The following is a 12330-nucleotide window of genomic DNA, read 5'->3' as shown; positions in this document are numbered from 1 at the left end:
AATGCATCTATAATTTTAGCTGATACTAAAAGAAGTGAAAAGGAAAGCAAAAACAAAATCTCTGTTGTCTCGTCTTTTTAACAGACAGGAATGGGTCACTTGCGTGTTACAAAGGATGGTCTTCGCCTGGAAGGGGAGTCAGAATTTTTATTCCCGTTGTACGCCAAGGAAATACACTCCAGAGTGGTAAGAAAATGATGAAACGTGTAAATATGTTGTGTTGTATGAAAAATTAATAATCGTTAAGCATAGAAATTCAGCTGTTTCGGAAGAGAGTTCTGAGAATGTATATATGTACACGCATTCATGTTACACGCTTTATAAAAGCTTGGTAGAAGATTGTAAAACTTATTTCTGATATTACATTATAAAAAGATGCCATTTTCATGTGCTTTAGCTCTGAACTCGGTGGCCTCAGAAATTTAAACCATAATTAAAAACGTTTGGTGATTAAAACCTTTATCAAAGGCAATCTAAACCTCTTTCCATTAGTGCAGGTAATTTAAAGACACTTTTCTCAAGGCAGTTAAAATTATCTGAGAAGTTTAGAAAGAAATTAGTTTCATTGTAGCATGTTCTGTACTAATTACGTTAATTATAGATTATGGTCCTGTGGGATTCTCCACAAGTAGATTAAACATATCTGTTAAATATTGTGTGACTTTAAAAATAAATCTGCCTCCGTATTATCTTCATTTACCTCCATGAAGTTTGTAACAAATAGAGCCAAGCGTGAAACACAGTCAAATAGCTTTTGTAATATGTTCTATTTTTCTTCATGTGATGCTATGGACTTCGTAGTAAAGGTAAACCTTTTGCTTAATTATTGGTTGGGTGTCATCTCAATGACATGTTGAGACTTCACCCAACTGTAACCTGCCGGTTGGATGAAGAGTGTACTCTTCGTTTTCCTCCCGTGTTTACACATGTGAAAGGAGGTGTCAGTACCTCCTACATGCTGAGGCTCTTCGAGTGACTCTAGGGCAGTCGGAAAGGATACAAAAGGCCAACCGCTGAGAAGCATGTGGTCTTATAGGAGGGGTAAAGCACACCCCCACACAGCCATCAGAACGGTCACCAAGCCCTACTACCAACCATAATGGAATGCCGTGTAAGACTTGCACATAAATACACTGCCAAGGAGTCTCAAGAGTGCAAGGCACATTAGTAGCTCTTAGGCACTATTGTATTACTTCTGATAGTGTCTCAGTTGACAGGAGGAACCCACAAATGACCTGGAATAGGACAAGCTGATACATGCGTGAGCCAGATGCCGTGAGCTTAGCTGAAGAGCTAAGACACGTGAATCGTGATGGCATTTCAGTGTATTAAATAGCCGTGTCATATGGAAACATGAGGAATAAACCCAAACTTATGTAAAGGGGGAAGTCAGATGTGAGCAAAGAATTTAAATATTAGAACCATTTCCCCCCCCAGAGTTATGTTGGCTAATTCCCTACCTATAGTTTTGAGGAGAGAAGACTGGTAAAATAGCCTGATGGCTGAAATCAGGTGATTAGTTCTAGCAAATTTAATATTCTGGAATTAATAGTACTTTTAGTTATATCTTATCAGATTTTTCATATCTCCATATACTTAAAAAAAATCAGGGAGCAAAATTATGTCAGTTATTTTAGATAATCATATATTAAACTCTTACAATGATGCATTGATGCAGTATGTCGATCGATACATAAAATTATAGAAACATTTGGAATGATATTATGTGATCACAGAGCTATAAAGTATCTGGTAACTAATATGGCTTTCCAATAATTGGATTAACTGAACAAAATTAGGTCTTATATATTCTGTGTGCACTGATGTATTAGTTATGTTTCCTTTTCAAAGATGAGTCTAGGAGGTAATTTTCCGTAAAATTACAGAAATGGATTTACAAAATTTGGCACATATTAATTTATGTATAATGCTGAGGTGAGAGAATTTCCTTATTCTAAATATAATTCAACATGGTACTCTGGCTTCTAACATGTGATTACTTGGTAACTCTTCAAAGCTAATACATGAGGTCCTGTGAAGATTGTGTCTGGAACTCATGATTTATAACCATCTACCCTGCCCATTATTAACCTAAGCACATAGCAATTATAACTGATAAAACAAAAAAGTTGTAGTTAGCAACATACAGACATCGTCAAAGATGAAATGAAACCAAAACACGCAATGGTAAAGCTTTACTTGGAATGATTGTCTTTGAAGTTCGCAGTCCTGGAAAGAGGCAGGGACAGCTACGGTCAAAGCCCACAGAGGCACAGGGACCAGAATGTTGCCTGATGGGACTGCTTGGGACTCTAGCCAGACCCACTGCATGAGACAGCAATGAAAGGCAGAAAATAGTTGCACCTACTGCCCAGACTTGAATAAAGATGCCAGACCAAGACCCAAATGTCATCCGAGGACACGAGCCCTGAGCCACCATGACAAGGCTGAGAAACCCAGGGGTCTCAATGAAAACAATGGGAAAGCCCTTAGGCAGGCTCGGTAAATCCAGAAATCAAAATACATCCACAGAGGGAAGCTTGAGACTGAGACTGGAAACCACATAAGGAAGCCTTCATCTAAGAAAAGGATTCCAACTAAACTCCCCAAAAAGAGAATTAACTTCCAACTAAGTAGAAATAATCATTCTGAAAATGACTGGAAAAGCACACGTAAGCATCTCACAGAGATAAAGCTGTTTTTGAGGAGCTTCTATGAAAAAGACAAGAAATGTAAAAATCAAAACAGGTAATACGAGACAAATAACAGGGAACGGACTCAACTGCTTTATTAAGCAACTAAAAAACTTGAAAATGTATCAGAAACCATGGTTTTTGCTGTGGCCTGGAAGTTCACATGTTGAAACCCTAACCCCCAGGGTGATGGTATTAGGAGGTGGGATTTTGGCGACTTCCTCATGAGGCAATCAGTGCCCTGATCAGGGAGGCCCCAGAGAGCTCCCTCACCCCTTCCACCAGGTGAGCTGGAGGCCGGGAGGCCCCTTCTATGAACCCGAAAGTGAGTCTCACTGGACACACCAAATCTGCCAGCACCATGACCTTGGACTTCCCAGTCTCCAGAACTGTGAGAAAGAAACCTTTGTTGTTTATAAGCCACCGAGTCTCTGGTATTCTGTTAGAGCACCAAAATGGAGTAGGACAGTTTTCAGACGTTGGACAGTGGCAGTCAGGACAGTTCTCTCTGAGAGGCAGAAACAAGAGGCGAGCCCCAGGACCGCCCCAGTTTGCTACTTGCAGAGAGTTTCGAAGGCCACGGTGAGGGAGGGGGGCCAACGAAGAGGCAGGGGTCCTCCCCGAGTTGAGAAGATATGGCTGGGAGTCCAAGGAAGAGCAGCCAACCTAAAGCTCACAGGCTAAAGCTCACCATTGAGGAGGCCACCACACAGGGAGAGCCCAGAGGCGGCGGGAGGTGAGCCCCTCCTCACACCCCTGCACGCCAAGGCTCTACATAAGAAACCGGTAAACCGTTAACTCTTACCGTGCTACTTATTTTTGAGCAATGTGAAGACAAGTATCAAGGTCACATCAGTGGATGAAACACGAGATGCCGATAGGTCATCTGCTTCCACAAAGCGATGGGGAGAATTTCGGACCTGCCAGAGTTCCAGAGCGTTCCTGAAACTTCTTTCCTTCTGAAAAATCACAGTACTCACTACAACTTTGGAAGACATTCGGTTCCCTCTGAATGGATCATAAACCCGCCTGAATCCAACAGCCAAATGGTTGCGTTCTTTTTTGAAGAAAATTGCTTATATAAAAGCAAACAATCTTCTGTAATGCAAAACCAGCCATTCGGAACTATGATGCCACAGGAGGCGCTTATGACATAAAGCCACCTTATCTTCCAACAAAAGTTTAAAAAATACAGATATCTGATAAATTTTAAAAAGCTCTTGTGAAGTTGTGAAAAGGCTTTACATTTTGAAAATAAGTAATGTGGTGTTTCTTACAGAAGAACTAACCATGCTCTGATTTATCTTCTAAAAATATGTCATGTCCTGGACATAGATATTAAAAAAATTTTAATATTTTAATATTTTATTAAGAAATTTTTATTCCTTGGAACAGGAAAAAACACTGATTAAAACTCGATTATTTTAGATCTTCACCCAGAGAGCTGACGTGGTACACTCTAGCCATTGCATGCGAGCAGTGCGAATCCATAAAAATATTATAATTTATGAAAAAAGGAGTTAGGACACCCTGTAGCAGCAAGGAAATGGATTTTGCCACCAACCACATGAGCTTAGAAGAAGCTCTTGAGTCTGGAATGAATCCTCAGCCCTTCAGTTCCCTTGAGACCCTGAACAGGGGACCAAGGTAGCCTGTGCCTAGACTCCTGACCCACAAAAGCAATAATATAATAAATACGTATTGTTTGAAACTGTTGGAGTAAAAAATTTTCATGTACTCTTTTAACATAGTATAATCCAAGATTTTAAAATACTGTGTAGGGCCACAGGATCTCTGACTATGGAAAAAGTATCTTATATAAATCCTAAATTTATATATGAATATAAATATACAGTCATTTTATTTTTTATTTAAAATTGTTAATGTTTGTTTATTTTGGAGAGAGAGAGAGAGACAGAGCGTGATTAGGAGGGGCAGAGAGAGGGAGACACAGAATCCCAAGCAGGCTCCAGACCCTGAGCTGTCAGCACACAGCCCGACGTGGGGCTCGAACCCACGAACCGCGAGATCGTGACCTGAGCTAAAATCGGACGCTTAACCGACCGAGCCACCCGGGTGCCCCACAGTCATTTTGAATACTATATATTCATTGGGGTGCCCGGGTGGCTCAGTCACTTGAGTGTTTGACTCTTGACTTTGGCTCAGGTCATGATCCCAGGATCGTGAGATCAAGCCCTGCGTTGGGCTCTACACCGATGCGCTGAGTGCGGAGCCTGCTGAAGATTCTCCCTCTCCATCCCTTTGGTTGTTCCTGCCCACGGGAACGCACATGTACACGCTAAAAATAAGTCGAAAAATATGTCTCTCTAAAAATAAGTGAGTAAATGAGTGCATAGCATGTATTTGTCACATTTTGTAAATGCCCTTCTAGGATTCATCTCTGCTTCTTCAGTCAACTCAGAATGTGACCGTCAACGCACGCAACTCTGAAGGGGAGGTCACAGGCAGGTTAAAAGTGGGTGAGTCTAACCTCTTCACAGTGCTTTGCATGTGAGTGGTCCGTGGATAGTTGTGCTGAATGGATACACGTCTCTCTTTTGAAGAATTCACAGTTACTCATGAACAATTACAGTACGAGTTTTCTAAATATCATGCTGTGTTGACTGCAGAGAATAGTTGGCATCACGAGGGAGACAGTCTGAGATATTTTAATTAAAGTTATTGCGATTCCAAGAAATAGAGGACCATTCAAGGTAGTAAAAGACACATGATTAGTACAGAACGCAAAGGAATCTCAGAGACCAAAGGAAAGGAGCCAAAGTATCTGGCCTCAAAAGAACAGAGACCAGGGGCTAAGAGCCAAAAGATTCTCTCTCTCTCTCTTCCTCTCCCCACCCCCTCCTTCACCTTCCCTTTCTCCTCGCCCATGTACCCCTCCTTTCTACAGCATCTCTGCCCATTATTTTCACTTGGCCACATCGGTTCTAACTCTGTAGGACGTACAGGACCTCTCTGGTTCTTCATCTGATAGGCTGTGCTTCTCAACACCAGCCAGCGTGGTCTTTAGTTTCATGAATTCTAAATTCACAAGAAAGTACTCTAATTGGCCCAAGTAATGTGTGTAACCAACTGCCCGGGGGCAGCTATGTATCCTATCCAACCAGCTAAGACCAGAGGGTAAGCTCACCCAGCAGTGAGATCACATGAACTCTTATACAGTGAGAAAAAAAGGATTACCGAGAAAGATCATAGGTGGAAGAAATGAAAGGAAGAAATTGCTTTCACCTAGTGAAAGGAATGTGTATCCTTTCTCTATACTATCAGCAGTCTATACATGTGCCAAATCTAAGAAACTGAGTGGCCTTCTGGGTTATGGGAGAACAGATGAAAAGTGTCCCGCCAGCACAAACTGGTAACTTTCAACGTCTCTTTTTTACGAAACAGAATAATGTTACATTGGAAACTGCAGCCGTATATTAGCCTGATGATTCCTTTTTATCATGTTGATACACAAGTTCCATATTATATGTTCTGCTTTAATCTTCATAACTTACTTCTCTTTTGCTTAGAAGTTTGTTTGGTCACTAAGTCCAGTGAGATTCTCAGTGGTTCCAGACATGAACCTGAGTTTATTCAGCGTACATGTTCTTGAAACGTGTCTAAGATCAAATCATATTTTCTTGAAAGATTATGTAGGATTATGATTTATCTTTACCATTATCTCACAGACTTCTTTGGCTCTAGCTTTTATATGTTTGAGGGATTTTTGCTCATCTTTTGTCATTCATTTGCCATTTGTTCGATGCCTACATGCAACTTTCTATATGCTGTCACATGTAAATAATATGTACGTACCCCTTAGGAGTTCCACAAGTAAAAGACTCCCTTTATATTCTTATAAAAATGATTTACTACAAATACTTATTTCCTCATTTAATTTTTTGTTGAATGTAGATTTTCATATATCGTACAAGAGAGTTAGGGGCACCCGGGTGGCTCAATCTGTTAAGTTTCCGACTTCGGTCATGATCTCACAGTTCGTGGGTCCAAACCCTGCATCAGGCTCTGTGCTGACAGCTCAGAGCCTGGAGCCTGCTTCCAATTCTGTGTCTCCCTCTCTCTCTGCCCCTCCCCCACTGATGCTCTCCCCCCCAAAAAAAATTAAACACTTTTTAAAATTTTTTAAAAATTTTAAAAAAAGAGAGTTATATGTGAAAAAAATCTGCCTCCAATTCCATGAATGAAAAAAAACTGAAGCAGTGAAAAGCGAATTTGCTCAAGAACACAGCTATTTAGCAGAACAAGCCAAACCAGGAGTCAGCAGGAATTAGTAGTTTAGCAGGAAAAGCAAACCCCAGGACTTCTCTCCCTCAGCCCGGAATGTACCACTCCCTCTCTCCAATCAGATTTCCTTAAATTATGGCACACCAGTTTCCTTAAATTATGGCCCTATTTCCTGCAAATATGGTTACCATTTTTGTCACCAAGGAACTTACTTAAAAAAAGTTAAAAAAAAAATTTTCCCATCAGAATTACATTGGTTTAAATTGTTCACCTTAAATCTTGAGTTTTAACCTGGGTGTTTCGTGCTTGATATAATGTTAAAGCTGGTGATTTTTCTTAAACCCTTGGTTGAAAAGCCTCTGCTACGTGGCGGACCCAGCTCACCGAGGGTATTTTCAACTAAACGACTTCCGCAATCACAGCCGTTCCGGCCTCACGTTTCCGGGAAGAAGTTAAATGTAGCCAACCTGGATATTAAAATGTAATTTATGTGAACTAGGCAAATTCATCCCATGTAATGAAATGAATACTTGGTCATTACTAAACCACTGAAAATAATGACAACCAGTACAGTCAAAACCAAAAGTCTTAAATCCCCAAAGAAGTCAAACACTGACATGAACAATAGCTAACACTTCAAATCTTTGAGCTGAAAGATACCAACTCATAGCAAAATAACGGGAAACTTACTGTGAGTACAGCTCTGGTTGCCTACCAGTCTTTTTCTTTTGATTTCAAATAACAGAGACAAATTCTGGTTAGCTTTAAAAAGTTTACACAGGAGGGCTGGTCGGGTTCAGCAGTACGGGTTTTCTGAGGACCGAGCCGGGCTGCAGCCAGTGGTTCCTGGGGAACCGCCAGCTTTCCGGCAACTGGCAGTCGGTATAGAGTTTGATCAAGCAGGGCCACTGGCCTCTCTGCCCTGCGATTTCTCTAGAGTTATGGTCACTACCAATCCAACTGGGGATTTTCAGCTAACAACCAAATAAACCCACTGGGGAGGCTGGTAATGTTTATGGCTCAATTTGGTCACCATCATGCAGACACCCAAATCATTTTCCTGGGTGCTGAAAGATGTCCTCTGTCACAATCACACTGTCTTAGATCCAGGTGTTCGAATAGCAAAGCTGAGAAGTAAGAATCTCATTAACCCATTAAGTTGGTTAGGGTTCTTGGAACTTATGCATAGCCATGGTAAGCTTCTGCAAAAGCCTTTGTATACCCAGAGCGTGACTAATATCAAGAATAGAAATGTAAAACAGAAGGATAAAGTGAATGTAGTATTGCAGAGTTGCATGAACCCTCTATTAAGGAACAGCAGTGCACCTGCAGCCAAGATATCTTTAGGTGTAATGATTGAACTCAGCAGAAGAAACATCAGAGATGAGGCCAAAAACACCAGTGTTATCCCAGCTGCATGTTTCTCTGAAGTTACCTAGATATTGCTGCTTTGCAATCCTTCCCAGGGAAAAGGAGACAGAGGACAGTGACTGCAAACCTGAAGACAGGGGACCTTCCTGTGCAGCACGCCCCAGGGAAGAGACGCTCCAAACACAGCACAGGGTTGCAACAGGCTGTGGATGTAAGAATATCCTCGAGAGACCAAAGCAGGACAGTGACAGACATGTTTGACATTTCAGCCACTTGATTAGTGACCCCTCCCCCCCCAGGTTAGCAAATAAATTACTAAAGCACACAGCAAGTTCTGACAAGAGATTTGAAGTAAAGGTGATGCTCAGGGACCTTTTCTCCAGACTGGTGGGAATTCATGCACTTTTTCTCTTTAGCTTCAATCCTTTGGGCAGGGGTTTCTGCAGCCCCGTCGAAGAGAAATAACCAAGAGCCTTCTGTTTGCTGCCCAAGCGTGCCATCATTGCTCAAAGCAGAGGCCAAGTTTGTAATTGACCAAAGGTCTAGGAAAGTCATGATAGTAGTAATCAACACTATTCCAAGACAGCAACTTGTCCTCTGTCTATGACCGAGACCCCTCCAAGATCTGGCCTTGTGTAAAACACACAAAAAGAAAACTGTGATGACATCGTCTGGAACTTTGGTTCAGCTCTCCTGAGCACCATATCCGCAGATGTTGCAGAAGAAATCCTGGAGTGAACCTATGGAGGCCTCGAAAGAAGCACGAGTGCAAGAATACGGAGAATTCGATGCTAGATTGCATCTCAGAAGCAGACATTCTAGAATTCAAAAGAAGAGGAAGAGAATGACAGATGGGTGGGGAAGTGCCAGTCTCAAGGAGGGGAGGATGTCAATGGTGAATGGGTTGACACGGACCACTCTTCCCTGTAGAACAGCAAGCATTTGCCAAGAATCTGACCGGCACGCTCTCAGAGGGGAAATCCAAAACTTGTGCCTTCAGCAGATTCTAACCCGGAAAGACTTCCAGAAACTCCACCTGGATTTTTCTCCAACTGAGGAACAAATAGTACTTCCCCCAGGAAACCCCAAAATTAAGTGTATTGAAATACCACCAGTGGGCCCAGAGACAAGTGATGCCCACTTAAGGATATCGAACGTTTTCATAAGAACCCAAGTCTAAAGAGGAGACAAAACCGGCAACTACAGTGGCTGAAAAGACAAACCAGAAACAGTAGATTCAGAAGAAAACCTAAATGAATCCACTTTCTGGTTCCACAAAAAAAGACAAAGGGGCAGGGGCGCCCGGGTGGCTCAACCTGACTTCGGCTCAGGTCACGATCTCCTGGCTCATGGGTTTGAGCCCCGCACTGGGCTCTGTGCTGACAGCCCAGAGCCCGCTTTGGATCCTCTGTCTTCCTCTCTCTCTGCCCCTCCCCGAATAGCATGCGCTCGCTCGCCCTCTCTCCCAAAAATAAACATTTTGAAAGAAACTTCAAAAACTACTTAAATATCCAGATGTACTGGTGAACTGTTGAATAACCAAAGTGCATCCACGTGAATACCATGCATCTGTTAAAAAGAATAAGGAAGACGTCTATGAATTGATTCGGAGTAACTCCCGGGGCATATTTGTAAGCGATAAAAGTAAAGTGCAGAAGCTTACCTATTGTAGGCTACCCTTCATGGAAGTAGGAAAGGGCTAGAAGGAAAGATACATGTGTTTGCTCATTTGTGGCCAAAAGAAATAGAGGAAGCATAAGGCCGAAATAGACTGGCTCCCTGCCCGGCTGCCTGGGAAGAGGCTGGGGGGCCGGGACTGAGGCAGAGGGGTGAGGAGGGAATCACACATGCAATCAAAGCTGTCAGGGATTCTGTATGTCAGGAAAAACTTGGTTGTATTTTCACCGGAGAAAACCCTTCGGCCAGTTTCACAAACTTAGTCAGGTCCTAAAACCGTCTTTTATTTATTTCTTTCATTTTTAATTTCCTTCTTTGTACCAAAGCCACTTGTTAAAAATTTTCCTTTACCAGATAGCTCTTGTTTTTTTTACCACCAAGGTAGAGTTTGAATTTCATCTCTTAGCTCCACTGCAGAAGAAGATTATTTGCTTGGCTCTAATCAGTGTTCAGTGAGGTTCATAAAAACAAGTAGAATATTAATAAAATTTAAAAGATTAATTAGAAACTCAGTTATTTTAAGAGATGATTATCCCTGTGGTTATGGGCTAGGGAATGATGTTTTCTGAAGTGGAAACGTGTTTAAAGTTAACATTCGATGCCTCCTTGTTTTTAATAAAATGAAGACGGAACTCTATTCACTTCTGAGCCTTTCCTCTAGTATTTCCCTCTACCTGGCATGCCTCATTCTCCCTTCATCAGGGAAATGGAAAGTCTTTCTTCAAGGTCAGCTCAGACATCATTTCCCCAGGGTGCCATTCCTGACCCATAAGGACAGACCATGGATTCCGGGTTCTCATTAAACACTGCCCATGCTTGTATCATAGCGCTTACCAATTTGTCCTGAAACTAGGTTTATATGCTTCGCTTTTCAGTGCACTAAGTTGTGAGCTATATCCCACTTGTTTATATATCCAGGGTTCTTAGCACAAAACCTTGAACATAAAAAAACATGCCATAAATATGTGCTGAGTGGTACACTCAGTTTTTTACATTTTTTAAAGTTTATTATTATTATTATTATTATTATTATTATTTTTAGTAATCTCTACACCCAACGTGGGGCTCAAACTCATGACCCTATGATCAAGAGTCATATTTTTGCATTTTCTTTTTCTTAAGTTTGTATCTTTATTTTTGAGAGAGAGAGAGAGAGAGAGAGAGAGAGAGAGAGAGAAGAGAATTCCAAATAGGCTCCACACTGTCAGTTCAGAGTCCGATGCGGGGCTTAAACTCAGAAACCATGGGATCATGACCTGAGCCAAAGTCAGACGCTTAACTGACTGAGCCACCCAGGCGCCCCTGCATTTACTTTGACTTGAGTAAGGGTTTATATGGTTTCCCTACTCATGAAAATTATGCAACTAAACTCGTTGAACATTTCGTCACCGTATATGAAACAATGGTTACAGAAAAAAAAATCATGTCGTTTAACCCTTTTTACTTAATCAAGCCCCCTAGAACTGTGATATGAGTCTCCAGTAAGCTAAACAGTGAAGTCTTACTGGAGAAATTATTCCAGGTTTTTTTCCCCCTCTCAATTTTAAATTCAGATAACTCAATATTCATCATTTAATGCAAATCAGTACTTATATGGCAAATGTCTAAGGCATATCCGTGATCCAGAAGAGATAAATGGTGCCACTGAACCCCTGAGTGACTGAGTCTGGGTGAAAGTGCAGATGAGCAAAAATACAGGCCACTATCCAAAAAATAAAGTCAGGTTTCCTTAAGAGAAAGAAGATTAAGACATAGAGGAAAGATAGAGAAATGTGGTCCACTTTATAACTGTCCTACACATACACACAGACATAGGTAAATGAAGGCTTTTGCAGTATTGATTAATGAAATAACGTAAGAATATGTTGGTGACCATACCCAAAACTGTTTAATGTATTCACTGAAGAGTTTCTATTTAATTTCTAGTTAGGTATCCCTCACCTTTAATGACTAGTGGGAGTGATACAGGAACACACACTCAAAGACTGTAAGATATCCATTTTCTCAGTACATTTACTCTCCCAGATAAGAATATAAAGCAAACCTACAAAAGGATTAGGGAATGCATGTAGTTCTTTAAGCGAATGCTCGGAGCTGTGTCCTGGAGAGATTAATCCGTTATGCTCCAGGGTTAGAAAGATTGGAAACACAAAGAATTAAGAGACATAAAATGGTGAATGCCTGAGTGTGGGCAATGGAAATGGAACAAGGTCGCATATGCTCTTGAGGGCACAGCATCCCCGGTCCCCGGGCACGTGGGAACACTCACCAAACCTTGTGAGTCTAAAGGGAGTCTAAAGCAGTGAGTCCACAGCTCACCTAAGGAGATGAAACTGGGACAGGA

General features: G+C 41.5%; 1 protein-coding gene across 6 annotated transcripts in view; it reads left to right on the top strand.

The window, feature by feature from the left end:
* The window catches only part of SGCG (sarcoglycan gamma), a 133266-nt gene that overhangs the window by 82654 nt on the left and 38282 nt on the right, over positions 1-12330 (top strand). For all 6 annotated transcript variants that reach the window (XM_058690072.1, XM_058690040.1, XM_058690033.1 and 3 more), the window contains exons 3-4: positions 85-186; positions 5086-5173. In XM_058690072.1, coding sequence (XP_058546055.1) covers positions 85-186; positions 5086-5173 — 190 coding nt within the window. The remainder of the gene's footprint in view (positions 1-84; positions 187-5085; positions 5174-12330) is intronic.

This window comes from Neofelis nebulosa, chromosome 1, assembly GCF_028018385.1.
Source record: "Neofelis nebulosa isolate mNeoNeb1 chromosome 1, mNeoNeb1.pri, whole genome shotgun sequence".
Classification (NCBI taxonomy): domain Eukaryota; kingdom Metazoa; phylum Chordata; class Mammalia; order Carnivora; family Felidae; genus Neofelis; species Neofelis nebulosa.
Note: the sequence above shows the minus strand (reverse complement) of the source record. Positions and strands in the feature narration are given on the sequence as shown.